Raw genomic sequence first — 20,973 nt, 5'->3', positions numbered from 1 at the left:
GTGTAGCTAGGTCCCTTCTGAACCCCTCTCTTAGGGACCATGGGGACGCTACGTGCGATTCAAATCAATGTGCACCATAGTAAGGCGACCTCTGCGGTACTCTGCAGGAGGTTTGCTATAGAGGGTCTTGATCTGGCCCTCATACAAAAACCGTGGATTTGCCATGGCAAAATCCTCGGTCTTGACGCGGCGGGGTCACTATTTTATGACCAAACTGCTGCTAGACCTAGGGCGTGTATTCTGCTTCGGAGGGATCTTTGCTGGTTCTCTCTACCGCTGTACACGTCCCAGGACACGCCGGCCGTGAAGCTAGTCCTGGCCACTGGGCATGCCAAGTTGACTCTCATGGCTGCCTCTGCATACTTTGCCCACGATGCGAACTCTCTCCCGACAGTTGAGGTGATCAATTTGGTCAATCAATGCGGGTAGAGGGGGGACAAAGTAATCATTGGCTGCGACGCTAATGCTCATCACGTCACGTGGGGCAGTTCTGACTGCAACAGGAGAGTTGATGATCTACTAGAATAATTATTTGGTTGTAAACTTTATATTCTCAATCAGAACAATGAACCTACTTTTGTTACTTCTAACAGAAGGGAGGTAATTGACCTCACGCTAGCCACAGAAAACCTCGCGTCTTCCGTGTTTAACTGGAATGTGTCCAATGAGCCGTCTCTGTCGGATCATAAGCACATTTGCTTCACTATCGTGACTACCTCTGTCCCGGTGGGGACGGAGATACGCAATCCAAAACGGACCAATTGGGCCGGCTATAAGGAAGACCTAATCCTACGCTACGGAGATGGTCACACCCCTAAACTTACTTCACCTAACGATCTTGATAGGGCTGCTGGTGACTTACAGTGCTCTATCATTGAGTCGTTTCACCGGAACTGCACACTCAAGACCGTTAACCGCTCGAGGCTTGTCCCTTGGTGGAATGCGGATCTCAGCCAGCTTCGGAAATACACGCGCAGGCTCTTTAAAAGCCAAGCGCACGGGTGACTGGACTGGATACAGGCAGTCCCTTAATACCTACAACAGGGCCATTAGAGCTCTTGGCGGACCTTCTGTGAGCAAGTCTCCAATGTCCCTGCCACGGCTAGGGTCATGAAGATCCTAGTGCACGACAACACACATCGACTTAATACTATTAAGTTGCAGGAGGGTGTATACACTTAGTCTTGGGCTGAGACTTTCAAGCATATGCTAGAGGTCCATTTTCCTGACTCCACTTCAATCAATCCAACAAACCCTGACTCTCAATACCCTGTTCTGCACAGGGCGAAGAGGGAGGACTGGCTTGTAGCCTGGCAGGTTGTTACGATTTCCAAGCTTCGTTGGGCTGTCAACTGTTTTGAGCCCTACAAGTCTCCGGGACCCGATGGGGTCTTCCCTCTGCTTTTGCAGGAGGGCTTAGACCACATCGCCTCTCCGTTATGCAAAATCTATAGACTTTGTATTGCTCTCGGTCACATACCTCGCGACTGGAAGCGCTCTAGGGTCATCTTTATTCCCAAGCCCGGGAAGGTTTCCTATCTCGAGGCGAAGGTATTTAGGCCCATATGCCTGACCTCCTTCTTCCTCAAAATCCTGGAGAAGCTGGTGGACAGGTACATTAGAGACGAGGTACTTTCGGTAACTCCTCTCTCTTCTTCACAATTCGCTTACCAAAAAGGTTAGTCAACTGAGACGGCCCTTCACGGCCTCACGAATTGCCTGGATAGGGCATTCGAGCTTCAGGAATTTTCACTGGCCATTTTCCTCGATATCGAGGGGGCCTTTGATAAGGTCTCAAGCTCGGTTATTACTGAAGCTGTCAAGAGATTTGGCATCAGCGACACTCTTGGCCGCTGGATCAAGTCCATGCTGACCGACCGAGAGGTGACGGCGTCTCTCCTTGGGGACTCTCTAGGGGTGACTACCAGTAGGCGCTGCCCTCAGGGTGGAGTGCTCTCCACCCTGTTGTGGTGCCTGGTGGTGGACGAACTCTTGGAGAGGCTCGGGGGTTCTGGGGGCTGTCACTGCTTCGGGTATGCGGACGATGTGGCGATAATCTTTACCGGGAAGTTCCCGGCTACTGTCACCGCACTGATTAGATCTGCTCTATCTAACGTGGAGCAATGGTGTCAGGCGGTCAACCTCACTGTTAATCCTAACAAAACTGTCCTTGTCCCATTTACGAGGAAGAACACTAAGGATCTGTTCAATGATATCTCTTTCTTTGGCCAGGTCCTGACAAAGTCCACCGAGGTGAAATACCTGGGGGTGACTTTTGATTGCAGACTCATATGGAAGCCGCATCTTGATCGGTGCATCAAGAAGGCCAAAATGCTTTTCTGGAGGACCATGAGCTCTGTCGGCCAGACTTGGGGCCTTAACCCCAAGGCTGTACACTGGCTCTATACTGGGATCATCAGACCCATATTATCCTACGGGGCACTTGTCTGGTGGACAAGGGTCCGGCTTAAAACGGTGCAGGCTGCCCTGCGCAAGCTTCAAAGGCTTGCCTGCAACGGTGTTACGGGGGCCATGAGATCAACCCCAACTGCTTCCCTGGAGGTGCTCCTTGGCATGCTTCCTCTTCATCTTTTTATTCAGGAGGAGGCTGTCATGGGGCCTACAGGCTCCACATTAATGGCTGTTGGGTCCCAAGACTCTGGGATTACAGCCATACGAAGCTCTTGCGGGAGTACGCCGAACTCGAGCCGTCGCTAACGATGTGCTCTGACAAAACTGTTACCAGTTTTGACTTCACTAAGCCATTCAGCATCCACTTTCCCAGTCGGGCCGAGTGGACTAACCTGCTGCCTCTTGGCACTGGAGGTGAAACTATTTGGTTCACCGATGGTTCCAAGACTGACTCTGGCTCTGGCGCCGCCTATTACTGTCAAACCACAAGGGTCGGTTTTTCTGCTTGCCTGGGCACCTTCGCTAGTGTGTTCCAGGCGGAAATTGCCGCGATCTGTTATTGCGCAGATTACTGTATTAACAAAGGGTATACCGGACGGACTGTGAGAATTTATTCTGACAGTCAGGCCGCTCTGAACGCGCTGAACCAGTGTCAGATTACCTCTCAACTGGTGCGCAGCTGCCTTGATCTGCTAGCGCGACTGGCATCCTGCAACAGGGTTCTGTTATACTGGGTGCCAGGGAATATCGGATATCATGGCAATGAGCGAGCCGATAGATTTGTGAAAAGGGGTGCGGAGGCCAAGCTCTTGGGGCCGGAGCCGGCCGTCCCCATCCCTTACAGGCACGTCAAACAGTGTCTGCATGACAGGTTGACTGTCATACAAAACCAGCAGTGGCATAACATGGAGGGCCAGAGACAGACACAACTGTTAGTGAATGGTCCCTGAAGGTCTCGTGCTAGAGACCGAATTTCACTCAGCAGATGGGATATTAGGCTGGCCACCGGTCTTCTGACCGGGCACTGTCGGCTTAATAGGCACCTCCATCTGATGGGTTTTGCCGACGACCCTCTCTGTAGGTCGTGTAAGGAGAAGGAAGAAACATCCGCTCACGTACTTTGCGAGTGCGACTGCTTCGCCTCGCTTAGACTAGAATATTTTGATTCACACACTTTGGAACCCTCGCGGGTCTCCTCTATTACGGTGGAGCGAATTCTTCGCTACGCTGTGGCCACGGGTCTATTCAAGCCTGAACACGAAGGTGCACAATATGCCTGTGGCATCAGTGCTAGGGCGCGAGCCCCCTACTCACTAATAATAATAATAATAATAATAACGTGGTTGCCAAAACTCCATCCCTAGAAATCAACTTCAAGCGCAACTAAATTTTTGTAAATAATTCTACCCATCTATTTCCAAGCTTTGGTACTTCATTTCGGAATTATTAATACACAGATGGTCTGCTCAAAGCTTATTGTATTATTTTTTATTTAAATTATGTATTAAGTATTTATTGTTCTACATTTGCGCTGTTCCCGTAACCACCACGAATATAATTTGCTTCTGTAGTGGCCTGAGTTTTTTATCGCAGAATAAACAAATAATATTATTATCAGCAGGAAAAGTTCTTTTCCATTTTCGTGGTGGGACATTACATTTTCAGATAGTGTTTATGAAAATAGCTTTGAAGAATAATTCGATTATAACAACGGCTACTGATCCAGACAAGAGTATGAAGAGCAAGTAAAAAGGAAAGAAGACTTTACTCAGGTCCAAGGCAACGGTGCTTTTCGACGGTCTCTTCCATTTGACTGTTTCTATTAAGTAACGCTTCTCAAAAGACAGATATATGAAAACTTTCGTTTCGAAAATCGTTTTTAAGCTGAAACAAGACGGTCTTCAAGCCCCTTAATCAGTTTACTATCAAATTCGTAGTCGTACCTACCTTAGTTGAAGGATTTCACGCAATTGCGGACTGCTCCTCAACCAAGAGGTGTTGAAAATGAAGTGCAAATTGTCGAATCCAACATCGTGCTGCGAATAGTAAAGACCTCCGTTCTCCACCAAGTACTTTTTAATCTCAGAAACAGATGTCAAGATTTCTTCCGATACCCAACTCATATAGGATTCGACCGTGATTTGAGCATTTTCCCCGAAAATAATTGGAATCTATCAGTCAAGCTTCATATAATCCGTTACAGCGCTAATCAGTTTCTCTTCATCTTGTGGTTTTTGATTCTTTGAACAAGTTTTAAGTTACTTCGCATTACATCTTCGTTCCGTTAAGCATTGGTCCTTTCAAAAAACCATCGACGAAAGTTAAAAGTTTTTGGGTACGCGACTTCCATATAGTTTCAAGAATATAAGAATTTAGTTTTCTTCTTTTAATAGTAAATAGCTTAATGATTATTTGAACTTCATATCTACGTTATTAAAGAAGCAATAGATTTAACATAATAATTCTAATTAAATTCACACGCTAGTGCAATGTTTAACACATTAATATCATAAGTGCATTATGAACCCCTGATAAGTTAAAGAGAAGATTTAAAACGATTCCGTTTGAAGTAGAAAGAAAATTTCCAAAAAATCCAAATTTGTGCTAATCTTGAGTTTCATCCAAATTTAATTTTGGCGTGCGAGGCTCATGATACAAAATCTGAATCGATTTAGTTGCTTTTTTAAGCTAATTCGGTTCATACGCTTAAATATTTATAGTTAGTTATTTTCATATCATAATGAAATAATGAGAAGACTTAAAGTGACATCAATTGAAACGATTCGTGATCAAGATTTTAGAAGAATGAAAATAGATTTTTGTTTGTGGTTTCAAGGAATTCGATTTCATGTCCTTCGCTTCAGCCTTTAAGCAAAGTGGTTGAAAATTATTTCGATTATGATTGCGGCTACTGTTCCTGACAACATCAAGAAGAGCTAGTAGAAAGGAACGCTGACGCTGCTCAGGTCCAAATCAGTCGTGCTTCGACGGTCTGTTCCACTTGACTTGTTCAACTAAGTAATGCTTCTCAAAATCCAGATATTTCAAAACTTGAGTTTCGAACAAAGGTTCAAAGCTGTAATAATAATCTCATCAGATGCGTTAATCATATTGCCATGATATTCGTACGGACCTTAGTTGGAGGTTTTCGTGCAATTGCGGACTTCTTCTCAACCAAGAGACGTTGAAAATGTAGTGCGTGTAGTCGAAGCTTAGTGCTTGCTCCGAAAAGTAAAAACCTCCGTTTTCCGCCCAGAATTTTTTACTCTCGAGATCAAAAGTCAGAAATTCTCCCATCGTCCAAGTCAGAAGGGAATTGGATATTACACTGTAAAAAAGTGAGGTTCATCTTTGAATGCTTAGGCATGCGTAGCCCCGACACTGTGGTGGTACGCTTTAACGTTCAAATTTCAATAATTTCTTTAAGTTCAAATTTGAACAGAACACTATTGTTCAAAATTAGACGCTCACGCATTCATTTTTGAACAGTGCGTAAGAGGTAAGTATATCGTGTAAATTTAAGCACAAAACCGCTCAAATTTAATTGGAAAATTAAACGTTTAATATTGAATCTTTATGCATTCATTATTGAGCAACATCGGAGAGTTTGATCAAGCGTTCATCTTCAATTGCTTACGTTCAAAATTGAGCAGTTCACCATTTAAAAATACATGGTGGACAAGCGTTTGATGAAGCATTGAAATTTGAGAAATATGATTTCAAATTTCATCACTGAATGCGTTATGGTAAGGCATACTATATTAAATATACGCACTGACAAGTAAGAAATCTAATGTGTTTAAAGCTTGTACATCTTCTGAGGGCTGGTAAATTTGAAACACATCAATCGTTTTGTTAAATAATAATTCAGTTATATGAAGAAAGTCTGAACTTAAGGACAGTGTTCATTCTCAAGTTTTTTCCAATTAAAACGTTGTTGCAATAAATTACATTATCAAACTATTTGAAGGCCTATGTAAACATAAGGGAAAGGTGAAATACGCAATAATCCGTAACATTTCCTTTGATATTATTGTATAATTATGTTTATACAGACAAATATATATTTAATTCACAGTAAATAAACAAGTTATAGTAAATTGTTGAGAAGTTATTGTATTTTTAATGAAAGCTTTGTTTGTAGTACAAATTTAGAGCAGTGGAATCAAGTAATTTCAGAGCAGAATTAATTTTGTTTTGCACACCTTTTGCGATTGAACAATTTCGTTCACATTTGAATACCCATTAAACGCTTTTTTCTTAGAGTGTTGTTTTAAACCCAAAAACAATTCCATTTGAGCGCCCATAACGCTCTCGTGTGAACGCTCATATCGCTCTCGTTTGAACCTCCATATCGCTCTCGTTTGAACGCCCATATCACACTCGTTTGAACGCCCATATCGCACTCGTTTGAATGCCCATATCGCATTCGTTGGAACAACCACAATGCACTCGTTTGAAAGCCAAGAAAACCTTATTTGAACGTTTAAAACGCTCTTGTTTTAATACTAATACTAATACTAATACTATTCCAATCCTATTAGAACGCCAAAACGACTAAATCTGAACACTTCATTAGCGCAAGGCGGTTATTCAAAATTGAATGGGATAAGGATTCATTTTTGAATGGTAATATATAAGCTGTCCAAAAATGAATGCTAGAGTTAAGTTTTGATCGATATGACGGTAGTTTGTTCAAAAATGAATGCTCATGGTTGGTTTTGAATGCCTAAAACACTCCTTGTTCAAAATTGAATGTCTCTGGTTAAAGGTAAACGCGTCAATAGAGGCTTGTTCAAAATTAAACGGCCACTATCATTTTTGAATGCCAAAAGTACGCTTATTTTTTACAGTGTTTGAGAGCTTTTTCCCCCGATAGAATCGGATTGTATCCCGCAAGAACGAAATAATCAGTACTAGACGTAAACAGTTTCTCCTGATCCTGCGCTTCAAGCCATTCCTTTACATTTGGGTCGTGGTCTGCCTATAGATACGCATCAATGACATGAGAATAATGGAGGACTTACCACGGAAACGCCTAATTACCAAAACTTGAAGGTAGTCGAATGTTTCAGAATCTTCTATTATTATAGGTGGAATTCCCGATTTGATCAAGTCCGAGAGAGTGTCGATGTAATTGTAGCTTTCCGTCGAGAACTCCGTCCGCAAGAAACAACCCAAGAAAAGCAGAATGAAAGTCACTCCTATCAGCAAAAGCGCATAGATCAGAAAGTGAAGAACATTAAACCTTTCCAACCTTTAGCAACGGTATTCGTGTAAAATGAGAAGCAAGGGGGGACACAAATGGGTGGTTGGTGAGCCTCGTTTTCAACTACCAATCGAATCAGAGATACATTAGGTCATCGTTAATGTCACGTGACAAGCGGAAAGTAGTTCGCGATGGTAGCGGCTCCTGGGGATAGTGGGGAATACTTTTGAGATATCGGCTGCTTAACTAGGCTTAACGGTTGTTCTTTAGCGCTCTTTCGGTTCAATCGTCGTGGAATTTTCGAGTTTCGTTAAGTTGAATTTTGATATTGTTTCCGAGACTTTGTTTTTGCTTTTATTATTGAAATGCCTCGAAAGAAAACACCAGAACAGTTAGCGTTTTCAGCGCAAAAGCCGAAAAACCAAAGTACCCAATATCATGTTTAAATCGTAACTTCTTTCGAGCTTTTGCAGATTATCAACTTTTAGGCTCATTTCAATATTAGTTTCTCAAGAAACCTTAGCTTTGGCATCTAGAACTTTCCAGGCAAACCACTGGATTACCTTGGAAAGTTCTGATTTAAATTCTTCGTGGCACACAATAACTGGGTGAGGCTTATCATTTTGGAACAATATATTATGTACCCAGTTGTTCCAAGCAAACAAAAACGAGGAATCCCCACATTGTTCTATTTTATATTTTGATTTCAACAAATCATACTGGCTACACATATCTTAGAATATTTCTTTTGAACTGCCATTTTTTTTCATGCATTCTATTACACCTTTAAGTTTTCCGTCTTTATCAATCAGGAAAAAGTCACCCTTTTCGTAACTTTCTAAAATGTTTGCTAAATTCAAATCTGACATTTTGACAACTGTGCCGATTTCCGACTACCTAAATGACTAGAATATATTAAGCCTTGGAATTAAACTATAGCAGACGACATGAAGATAAGGAAATAAGTGAACTATTTTCTCGAGCCAACTTACGCATGTACCTTGTGTAAAACTACGCGAAAGTAACTCTCCGCGGTGGCATAAGACCAACACTTCCCGTCGCTCTGTAAGGGGGACGGAAATCTTGAATCGACTACGGGGGAACTCATTTTTCACGTTTCGGTTTAGGCTTCTCGTAATTCACTTTCTGGTTATCTATGCGCTTTTGCTATCAGCCACGAGGAAGTGAGCAGACGACAAGTAATGTGGGGCAAAACGGATGGAATCGCTACAAAGCATAATTATATCATTTACTTAATATCATGATTAGAGCGAGAGCCATTAAAGGGTAGATAATATCTGTTAATGGGATCTTTTAAACGAGCACTTAACCGATTACGTTCTGTGCACAAGAGCGACGCGTTCTCCCAGACGTTCTCCACGGTTTCTCGGGCCATTTTCTTGACAACTTTCTTGGTGGGCAACGATTTGTATTTGTTGGATACGATGGAGTGAAAGACGAGCAAAAGTGACAGAAGGACCAAGGCTGACCCCAATAAAATCACCACCTAATTGAAACGAATGAAATTCAATGATCCGGGTAGTGTACTTAAGAAAAAGTTACTTGAGCGTCCATATTTAAGAAAGAAAAGGAAGTGGTGAAGACTTTTTTGGGGGGACCGGACACGATAATCGTTCTGGCCCTCGTGACCACCGGAGACGGACTGAAATATTTCTCTCGATCGTAGAAAAATGAGCTTGGCTCAACTTTTGGGAAAACATTAGAGTTCTAAATGAGAGGGTTAAAAAAGTGCCTTTATGTATATGAAAATTTCTATCTGATTTCTGTTTGACATACTTTGAAAACATCAGGAGTAGTATATATATCATTATAATCCAAATCGCTCACTTTAGACCCTTCGAAAACCAATCTAAAATTATCGAAAGAATTAAATTGAGATATTATGATTTATAAGTATGAATCTAACAACCACCAGTTTTAAGGTGTCGTTTCAATTTAATCGAGTCGAAAAGGGCGAATTATCTTCAGATAATCGAGTATTCTTGGGAAAACGAGCGCGTTAACACAATTCTTTCTCGTTCGACCCAATTACTCGAATCGAATAGCGAGTGGTATGAAAAATACTTGATGTTGAGGGATCGTTTCAGATAATCCGCCGTGTTATTGGCTCTCAGACTCCCAAGTTTCCGGAAAAGAAATATTGAAACTTCAACTGCCATCATGATAATGAATTGGTGGAGACGCGAGACCGAATGTTGATAATCTCACCGTAATTGTCGATACATTCATTGGTGTTTCTTGGGCGTACCTATAATGAATAGTTTTAAAAAATCGACAGTAACATGTATGATTTGAAATTCTTGATACTTCTATTTAAAATATCGATCATTTCCCATAAATTCAAATTGATTCATCGCCATTTTGAAGTCCAAATTATTCGTTGCAAGTGCAATCCGAAACCCTCAAAGGTTGTAAAGAGTTGCTGATAGGTTTTCGATTGTTATTAAGTAACAGCGGAAAAACCAAAATGCTTAACCTCGCTTGCTGTTCAACCACTCTAGAAAAGCTCAAACATAAAAACAAATAAAGCCTTATTATTTTAAAGTTTTGAGTTATGTATGAGATTTTTCCAGTAAAAAACGGGAACAATTGGAAAGATTAGTCTTGAAAATAAAGCTTCGGAGTTACCAGTTTTAAGCTAATGCGCCACGAGAAATTTGTTAGTAAAAAGGCAGGGCGTTAGGCGATTGGTCGTAGGACCTTCGTTAAAAATATTCTTAAAATCTGAACCTAATTTGAATCTTAAAATCTTTCAGAAGTATTTCCTGAATGTTTGACAATGCAGACTGGTCTTATAATTAGTAGAAGAATCGATAAAAAATCACTTGATTTTCTACTTCACCCTCCCTTTAAAGCTTGACTCGCTAAAGAAGTAAATGCGGTTCACTCATATGACGTCTAAAACCCATATAGTCTGGTCAATATGGTTTCTACTGTTGTGTATAATAACTGTACTCAATCGCACCTTTAGAAGGAGCACAGTTTAACATTGTTTGAAAAGAACACGTTTTAATCGGAAATATTTATCGTTTCTAAGGTTGGATGGTACCATTACTTACTTACTTTCCGTTTATGTTCGAAGGTAGAATACGTGGGAATATCTAACACATGACATTAACGCGTGACTACGTCTAGGCGCCAGTGTGGGAAATAGTACACTTACTCTGGTCCGAAATCCATTTACTTTTTCCTTGATCCTGTTTTTAAATTCAAGTAGGGGAGGGGGTTAATGGAACACTTTATTTTTTGCAAATTTATAGGAATTGTAAATAATTCTACCCATCTATTTCCAAGCTTTGGTAATTAGTTTCGGAATTATTCTTAGACAGATGGTTAGCTCAAAGCTTATTGGATTATTCTTTATTTAAATTATGTATTAAGTATTTACTGATCTACATTTGCGCTGTTCCCGTAAGCACCACGAATAGGATTTGCTTCTGTGGTTGCCTCAAATTTTTATCGCAAAATAAACAAATATTATTATCAACAGAGAAATTTCCTTTCCATTTTCACGGCGGAACATTACATTTTCAGATAGTGTTTATGAAAATTGTTTGAAGAATAATTCGATTATAACAACGGCTACTGATCCAGACAAGAGTATGAAGAGCAAGTAAAAAGGAAAGAAGACTTTACTCAGGTCCAAGGCAACGGTGCTTTTCAACGGTCTCTTCCATTTGACTGTTTCTATTAAGTAACGCTTCTCAAAAGACAGATATATGAAAACTTTCTTTTCGAAAATCGTTTTTAAGCTGAAACAAGACGGTCTTCAAGCCCCTTAATCATTTTACTATCAAATTCGTAGTCGTACCTACCTTAGTTGAAGGTTTTCGCGCAATTGCGGACTGCTCCTCAACCAAGAGGTGTTGAAAATGAAGTGCAAATAGACGTAGCCAACTTCGTGCCGCGAATAATAAAGACCTACGTTCTCCACCAAGAACTTTTTATTCTCAGGATCAGATGTCAGGATTTCTCCCATTATCCAATTCAGATTGGCATCCTCAGTCATTAGAGCTTTTTCCCCGATAGTAATCGGAATGTATCCGTCAAGTTTGGTATAATCCATTGCAACACGAATCAGTTTCTCTTCATCTTGCGCTTCTAACCATTCCTGAACTTCTGGGTCCTTGGCTGCCTAAAGATGCGCACCAATAACATCAGAGGAATAGATTAACTTAACGCTGAAACGACTATCTACCAAATATTTTAGAAAGTAGAGAGTTCCGCTTCCTTTCATCATTATCGGTGCAATTCCCGATTTGATCAAGTGCGAGAGGGTGTCGATGCAATTGTAGCTTTCCATCGTGAACTCCGTGCGCATGAAACAACGCAAGAAAAATAGTCACTCCGATCAGCCACGACGAAACGAGCAGACGACAAGTAATGTGGGGCAAAACGGAGGGAATCGCTGAAGGAAACAAAATTATTACATTTGCATAATATCATGCCCAAAGCGCCAGTCATTAAGGGTAGACAATCTCCTTCACGAATTCTTTCCAAATATAGGTTTGCACTGAATTTCTTACGTTCTGCGCACAAGAGCGACGCGTTCTCCCAGACATTTCCCACGGTTTCTTGGGCCATTTTCTTGACAACTTTCTAGGTGGGCAACGATTTGTATTTGTTGGTTACGATGGAGTGAACGACGAGCAAAATTGACAGAAGGACCAAGGTTGACCCCATTAAAATTAGCACCTATTTGAAAAAGGAATGTAACCCAATGATTTTTGTATTGTACTTGAGCAAAATATACGTGAGTGTCCATATTTAAGAAGGCAAAGGTTGTGGTCAAGACTTTCTTTGGGGGACCGGACACTATAATCGTCCTAGCCGTTCTGATAGCTGGAGATGGGCTGAAATATTTCTCTCGACCGTAGAAAAATGAGCTTGGTGATTTCGTATGATAGCATTGACATTCTAAATGAGAGGATTATTTAAAACGTGTTATTATGTGTATTTAAATTTTTTCTCATTTCTTTTTGACGTACGTTGAAACATTCTGGAGCATTATAAATTTTATGAGACTGGTCAACGTTCACTTTATGCCCTTCGAAAATCACCCTAAAATCATCGAAAAAGTCAAATTACAGGAAGAAATAAACATATTAAAAAAGTCTTGTGAAAAATACTTCATGTTGGAGGATCGTTTCAAATAATCCGAAGTAATTTTGTAAAATGATGCGAGGCTCTCAATCTCCCAAGTTTCCTGACAATAATTATTTAAGTTTAATTGACATCAGGAAAAATATTGTTGATAAGCTCACCGTAATTGTCGATATATTTATTGGAGTTTCTTGGGCATACCTATAAAGAGAAATTTTAAAAACTGACGGTAACATTTAAGATTTCAAATTCTAGATACTTGTATTTAAAATATCGATTATTTCCCATAAATTCAAATTCTGTTTCCGCCATTCTTCCGGTAAACTTAAATCCTAGTACGAATTCGAACGTTGAAATCAAATTATCTACGAACGTTGATAATTTTAAAGAATTGTGATAGAACTTTTTATTCGCCTTTGATTACGGAGTTTGGGTTATGCGTCAATAACACCACTTAACCTTTGTTGTTGTAAACCACACATTCGCTGTTGCTAGGGTAACTGAATTGAAAATGGTGAATATTTAGAAAAAAATCTTGAAGAATTGACACGATATAAAAATAAATTTAAATTCGATGATTACTTTTTTCGACGGCCCATCAAATCTGGTCAATATTTTTGCAATTAAACCAAGATGACAAGAGTTGCGAAAGTTAAACGTTGGAAAAATATAATCAAATTCTTCAATTCGGGTATAATTACCAATTCTAAAATTAAATTTCTTCTATTGTTTATCATGGCAGATTTTCCAATTACACAACTACTGTCGTTCGATTGTTTAGTGGAAAATAATGTAGGTCATGTTTTAAGGCCGATTCAGACAACACTAAAATCATCATACGATCACGTCGGTGAATTATTTATACTCGCTTAATCAAACTGTTCACACGTGACTACGTCTACGTAAAAGATTTGCGGTTTTAAGTTGAAAATTTTCTGTTTCTCTGAAAATGAATTGGCGGAGACGCGAGACCGAATATTGATAAACTCACCAATATTGTCGATACATTTATTGGTGTTTCTTGGGCATATCAATAACTAGTATTTCTTAAAAGTCGAAGATAACATTTAAGACTTGAAAATTTAAATTATACCTGTATTTGAGATATCGATTATTTCCCATAAATTCAAGTTCTGTTTTCGTCATTTTTGCGTTCCACTTAAATCGTTGTGCGGTTTCGAAAGTTGAAGATAATAGTAGCAAGCCTGATCTAGAAGAAATAGTAGTTTAAGATTGTTAACCGCACACTCGCTGGTGCTCTTTTAACTGTTCCTAGGGTAACTGAAATGAAGACAGTGAATATTTAGAAGAAATCTTGAAGCTTGACGCGATGTAAAAGTGAATTTTATTTCGATTATTACTTTTTTTCGACGCCTCAGAGAATCTGGTCAATTTTTTTTTAATTTAATAAAACCATTAGTAGAATTGTGATTAGTTTGAATTGTAAAAAAACTAATCAAATTTTCTACGGAAATCATTTCTGCTATTGTTTATCATGGAAGAGACATTATGACATTATGGTTGGTAGGTTTTCCAATAAGACGCCTATTGTCGTTCGACTGCTTACTAGAAAATAATGTAGGTCAGGTTTTAAGGCCCATTCAGACCTAGTAGAATCATCTTACGATCACGTGATTGAAGCCTATATAGGCTGGGCAGTATAATCTCTGTTTTTACCCTATTTATAGTATGTTCAAAATTACTATAGGCGTTTTTAAACGATACAACTTTTCTACTCATTAAGATGAGTCAACTTGAGTTGAGTAAACTGGTTGGGTCGTGCAAATATAAGTAGTACAAGTTAAATCACCATATTAAAAATTTATCGTTGACCAATTTTTGCTGACTCAAGTTTTTGACCCATCTTTGATGTATTGTTGCACTAGCTATTTAGTCAGTTCTGTGGTTTCCAATCCAGGGAGAAGATATGAAACCGTGGATCTATTAAACACTGAAGGGGTTGGGTAAAGTGTACGCTTTCTCGATAAAACTGATCCAGGTAGATAAGAAATAAGACAAATTTAGTTGTGATTCGATTGCTAATTAATTTCGCACTCGAGTGCCAATTTTTATTCGTAATAATATCACAAGCACATAATAACCCATTACGAATTAGGGTAGATTTAAAATTATGTAACGTGTGCAATATTTTTAGAAGCAGAAAATGTAAATTGTGTTTTCGATTTCGTGTCGTTACATACTAAATTTTCAGCGTTTAAGCAAATCGTTTGAAGATTATTTCGGTGATAGCCACGGCTACTGTTCCTGACAACAGCATGAGAAGGAAGTAGAACGGAACGCTGACGCTACTCAGGTCCAAATCAGTCGTGCTTTTCAACGGTCTCTTCCACTTGACTTGTTCAATCACGTAATCATTTTCAAGATACAGATACTTGAAAACTTGCGTTTCGAAAATTGGTTCCATGCTGTAATAAAAACATTGATCAAGCGCTTTAATCGGTTTACTATAAGCAATTAGTACCGACATCAGTTGCAGGTTTTCGTGTATTTGCTGTGAGCTTCTCAACCAAGTGGTGTTGAAAATGAGGTGTGAGTAGTCTAACCCAAGGTCGTGCTGCGAAAAGTAAAGACCTCCGTTTTCTGCCAAGAACTTTGTACTTTCGGAATCAGATGACAGGTATACCCCCAAGAACCATGAAAAATATGGGTCCACCGCGATTAGACATTTTTCCTTAGAAATAATCGGAATGTATCCATCAACGTTCCCATAATCCATTCGAGAACCGAAGAGTTTCTCTTGATCCAGTGACTCTAGCCATTCTTTAACAACTTTATCTTGGCTTGCCTAAAGATTCGCATCAATGACGTTAAAAGAATGGGGGACTTAACACGACAACGGCTATATTTACCAAACATTTCAGATAATCGAAAGTTTGGCTTTCTTTGAGAACTATAGGTGGAATTCCCGCTTTGATCAAGTCCGAGAGGGTGTCGATGTAATTGTAGCTTTCCGTCGTGAACTCCGTCCGCAAGAAACAACCCAAGAAAAACAGAATGAAAGTCACTCCGATCAGCCACGACGCAGCCATCAGACGACAAGTAATGTGCGGAAAAATGGAGGGAATCGCTAAAGGGAACATAATTATGTCTGTCGTTATGGCAACACAATCTCTGGTAATAATTCCATACGTTCGGCGCACAAGAGCGAGGCGTTATCCCAAACATTTTTTAGAGTTCCTTTTGCCAATTTCTTGACAACTTCCTTGGTGGGCAAAGACTTGTGTTTCTTGGTTACGATGGAGTAAATGACGAGCAAAAGTGACAGAAGTACCAAGGTAAATCCCAATAAAATCACCACCTAATTGAACCAAGAATGTAATTCAATGAAATGGATATTGAATGGATTGTAATTGCAAATTTTACTGGAGTGTCCATGTTTAAGAATGACAATGAAGTTGACGTGACTTTCTTCGGAGCCGCGGACACGATGACCGTCCTGACTGTTTGGAAAACCGGAGCTGGACTGAAATATTCTTGTCGGCCCTCGAAAAATGAGCGTGGCTCTGGTATCATCATAATATTTGCTTTCTAAACAAACAAGAGTGATTAAAATTTCTATATCTGTTTACCCTTATTTCTCTTTCTCTTACGTTGAAAAAATCAGGCGCGGTGGATATTTTAGAAAGCTCATTATTGGCCACTTTATGCTCTTCGTAAATTGACCTGAAACCATAAGATCATAATTTGCCATAAGTCAATGCATTTTGTTGCATGTTGCTAGAATGGTGCTTTTTCATTTCGATTGTGATAGAAGATTTCTATACGAAACCCGATTTGATTAATCGAATATTCGAAGAATAATTTTCAAATTTTGCTTTTAATCGTTATAAATTTCGAATAATCGTCAATTTAATACGTTTAAAATTATTCTAGTCGATATAGGCAAGTAATATTAAAATTATGGAATATTCGCAGCACCCATTTGACCAAACCAGCGAGAAATAGTTTGTTAACACGAGTATTTCTCGTTTTGCCCAATTACTCGAACGTATTTCAAGGTAGTATGAAAATACTTTATGTTGAGGGAACGTTTTAAGTAATCCGCCATGATTTTGAAAAATGACTCGAGGCTTTTAATCTCCCACGATTCCTGATAAGATATATTTAAGTTCAATTGACATTAGAAAAAATAAATCCATCTGAGGCTTGGGACCGAATGTTGATAAACTCACCCTAATTGTCGATACATTTATTGGAGTCTCTTGAGCGTACCTACCAAAATAAGTTCTTTTTTAAACAAGGACAACATTTAAGATTTGAAAATTCAAATTCTAGGTACTTGTATTTAAAATATCGATCATTTCCCATATATTCAAATTGATTCATTGCCATTTTGAAGTCCAAATCCAAAACCCTCAAAGGCTGTAAAGAGTTGCTGATAAATTATCAATTGTTGTTAAGTAACATTAACAGCGGAAAAGAAAAATTGTTAATCGTGATTGTTTTCTAACAAGTCTATAAATATTCCAACATCAGAACAAAAAACACATTATTTTGTTTCTATTTTTATAAAAGATTCGACTTATTTACGGGAAGTGACCGTTGACAAATTACGTGAAGAAAAAACTTACATTTTCCAATACAAAAAAAGGAACAATAGGAAAGATTTTTCTTGAAAATAAAGATTCGAGATTCATACTTTGAAGCTAATGTGCTTTTCGCTTTGCTTTACACACATTGGTTCTTTAAAAACAGGCTAACCAACTCGCACTGCCTCTGGCGGGGCTTCTTGGTAAGATGGAGGATACCCCAATGGCTGTCTCGCCCCCTGTGTATTGGTTTCTATGTTTGTAATAAACGAATTTTTCTTATCGACGCTCTTGATTTGATGGCTGCCTGTTAATTTCAACTTTTCAAGTGAATACAGCCAGAAGAACTAAACTATACTACTCGCCTTTGAAAGGTTGGAATCAGGTACTTTTCCAATTCGAGTTTGGAAAATGAATCGTTAACACCATTTTAACTGCGCTCACTGTTATCCACCCTCTGGTGTATTAAATAAAATGGTGAAATATTTGTGAAATCATGAAGCTTGACTCGATATCGAAGTAAATGCGTGCCACATAATTACTTTGTTTATCACGCGACGCCTAAAACCCAGACAGTCTGGTTTTTATTGTCTCTAGTGTTGTGGATAATAACTGTAAACAATCGCACCACTAGAGGGAGTTGGTTTCAACATTGAACAAAACACGTTTTAATCGGAAATATTTATCCCTTCTAAAGTTGAATTGTACCATTTCTTATTTATTTTCCATTTTAAAAACTAACCAACGTTTGACTACTTTTCCGCAATTATGTTCGAATGTAGAATACGTGGGAATTTCTAACACATGCCAGTAACGCGTGACTACGTCTAGGCGCCAGTCTGTTAAATAGCGCACTTATTCTGGTCCAAAATACATTCATTTATTGCTTAAGCCATTTTTAAATTCAAGAAGTACCAGTGGTTACTGGTCCTAGGGACCAGTTTATCAATTGCAAATCTATTGGAAAACTAAGGGTGGGACAATTTCAAGGACCAGTTTGTTATTTTTGACACGAAGAGGTCATGGCAATTAAGTAATTTTATTCTGAATTCCAATGCTGATAGGCCCGTTTAAAAAGGAGACCACTTTATCGTCTTATTAAACTAAGAGTTAGAGTAGATTTAAAATGACGTAATATGTTTATTACATTTAGAAGCAGAAATGTTTTTGTATTTCCTGTGATAACGTTAAATTTTCAGCATTTAAGCAAATCGGTTGAAGAATTTTTCGGTTATTACGGCGACTGCTGTTCCTGACAACAGCGTGAAAAGCAAGAAGAAAGGAGCGACGAAGCTACTGAGGTCCAAGGCCATAGTGCTTTTTAACGGTCTCTTCCACATTGTGTGTTCCATTATGTAATACTTTTCAAAATACTTATACTTGAAAACTTGCGTTTCGAAAATTGGTTCCATGCTGTAATAAGAACATTGGTCAAGCGCTTTAATCGGTGTACAATAAGAAATTAGTACCGACATCAGTTGGAGGTTTTCGTGCAATTGCGGTGAGCTTCTCAACCAAGAGGTGTTGAGAATGAAATGTGAGTAGTCGAAGACAAGGACGTTCTGCGAAAAGTAAAGGCCTCCTTTTTCTACCAAGCACATTTTGCTCTCAGAATCAGATCTAATGAATTCTGTCATTATCCAAGTCATATAGGAGTCCAGCGCGATTAGAAATTTTTCGCCAGAAATAATCGGAATGTAACCATCAAGCTTCGTATAATCCGTCATAGTACTAAACAGTTTCTCATGATCCAGCGCGTCTAGCCATTCTCTAACCACTTTATCCCGGGTTTCCTATTGGGAAGCAGCAATGACGTCAAACCAATGGAGATCTTAACACAACACGCTATAGAATATCTACCAAATATGTCAGATATTCGAAAACTTCGTTTTCCATGATCATTGTAGGTAGAATTCCCGATTTGATCAAATCCGAGAGAGTGTCGATGCAATTGTAGCTTTCCGTCCGAATCCGTCGTGAACTCCGTCCGCAAGTAGCAACCCAAGAAGAACAGAATGAAAGTCACTCCGATCAGCCACGACGCAGCCAGCAGACGACAATGAATTTGCGGCAAAAGGAAGGGAATGGCTACGGCACAAAATTATGTTTGATTAAAGCTCCAGCCATATGTCGTTATGGCAAGGCAATCTCTGCTAATAGTATTTCCAATACGAAACTGACTCATTCTCCGATCTGGCATAGGGGTGGATTTTTTTCAAATTTTAGCGAGCAAGTTCATTGCTTACGTTCGGCTGACAAGAGAGAGGCTTTCTCCCAGATATTTTCCAGCGTTTCATGGGCTAGTTTCTTGACAACTTTCTTGATGGGCAACGATTTGTATTTGTTTGTTACGATGGAGTGAATGACGATCAAAAGTGACAGAATGGTCAAGGTTAACCCAGTTAAAATCACCACCTAGTTGAAAGAGGAATGTAATTGAGTGAATTGGATATTTAGTGAATTGTAATTGCAAAGTTTACTGGAGTGTCCTTATTTAACAATGACAAGGATGTTGACGTGACTTTCTTCGGAGCAGCGGACACGATGATCGTCCGGACTGTATCGAAAACCGGAGTCGGACTGAAATATTCCTGTCGGCCATCGAAAAATGACCTGTGGAATTGGGTCCGGAACTTTGACGCGCGCCCACATAACTCTGTACCCCATTCCAACTTCTAAAATTAAATCTATAACTATTAATATGGAAAAGAACAGGTTTTCTACTGGAATATTTATCCCCTCTAAAGTTGGATTGTACCATTGCTTTCCAATTGGGAAATAACCTTACCTTTGCATTTTTTCGCAATTATGTTCGAGCAGGAATACGTGGGAATTTTTGACATGTAGCAGTGTTATAAATATAAGTAGGTACTAGCCCTATATTGTTTTCCCAAAATAAGGGTCAGGTTTACATTTAAGCCATTCGTGAAATAATATCTTTATTTTTTATTTATTTTTTTTCCATGAACTGATAAAAATTTGGATGTTTGAAAATGAAAATTTTATTGCATACATCTTTTACAAGAAATTCAAATTCAGTTTGTTTTGGTTTCAAATTTGAACTAAGAAACTGCTACTGTAATTTTGCCGAACGAGGCAAACTATTCGATCATCAAGTTTGCGTAAAATATGCAAACCATATATCAATATATTTTCATTATTAATCAATGCTAATTTGTTTCAAGCGTGAGTTTAAATTTTAACGACATTCATATCGTAAGTATATATTTATATATAAGAAGTTTGTTGGTTTGTTTGTTTGGGTGCGTGTGCGTGTGTTTATCCTATTCTAGACGTGCAACATTTAAGTTTTATGAATAATCCCCAATTAATCATCGATTATTTTAATTTGAAATAGTAGTTTCTTAAACATAATAACATCATGAATTGGAGATATTTCATACGGACGTACCGAAAGGCTGTTTACCTTTTAGTGTCTGCATAGACAGGAAACTTTTTTTAAACACGCCGGGCTTCGCAGGGTAGATGAGCTTGTTTTTTATGAGAAAACTTGATGTGACGTATTTTGAAGTGAGTTCATTTGCGATGAACATTCCCAAGAACAAACAATTATATTGTTTCGAGGAATTAGATTTCGTGGTATGGAATTTTAAATAGTCAGCGTTTAAGCAATCGTTTGAAGAAAAATTCGACGATGAGAACGGCTACTGTAGCTGA

General features: G+C 39.0%; 2 protein-coding genes across 3 annotated transcripts; both read right to left on the bottom strand.

Annotated features, from left to right (window-relative positions):
• Positions 1-7,252: 7,252 nt before the first annotated feature.
• LOC149657640 (uncharacterized) lies at positions 7,253-8,490 on the bottom strand. Its single transcript, XM_089844736.1, has 3 exons — positions 8,406-8,490; positions 7,459-7,616; positions 7,253-7,396 (listed from the first exon to the last, which is right to left on the bottom strand). The coding sequence occupies exons 1-3, from the start codon at positions 8,488-8,490 to the stop codon at positions 7,253-7,255; spliced, it is 387 nt and encodes a 128-aa protein (XP_089700862.1).
• Positions 8,491-12,054: 3,564 nt separating this feature from the next.
• LOC149657639 (uncharacterized) lies at positions 12,055-13,043 on the bottom strand. Of its 2 annotated transcripts, XR_016369996.1 has the most exons (5): positions 12,907-13,043; positions 12,772-12,848; positions 12,631-12,703; positions 12,396-12,559; positions 12,055-12,337 (listed from the first exon to the last, which is right to left on the bottom strand). XR_016369996.1 is itself a non-coding variant. In XM_089844591.1 (4 exons), the coding sequence occupies exons 1-4, from the start codon at positions 12,979-12,981 to the stop codon at positions 12,458-12,460; spliced, it is 327 nt and encodes a 108-aa protein (XP_089700717.1). In that variant the 5' UTR covers positions 12,982-13,043; the 3' UTR covers positions 12,348-12,457. The 2 variants fall into 2 exon arrangements, 1 of the variants encoding a protein (XP_089700717.1); XM_089844591.1 differs by lacking the exon at positions 12,055-12,337 and having other exon boundaries at positions 12,348-12,559.
• Positions 13,044-20,973: the final 7,930 nt, after the last annotated feature.

Source organism: Phalangium opilio, unplaced genomic scaffold (genome assembly GCF_054372755.1).
Source record: "Phalangium opilio isolate 3A_F unplaced genomic scaffold, DU_Popi_V2 ptg000077l_1, whole genome shotgun sequence".
NCBI lineage: Eukaryota > Metazoa > Arthropoda > Arachnida > Opiliones > Phalangiidae > Phalangium > Phalangium opilio.
The sequence above is the reverse complement of the archived record's forward strand: the minus strand, read 5'-3'. Positions and strand labels throughout refer to the sequence as shown.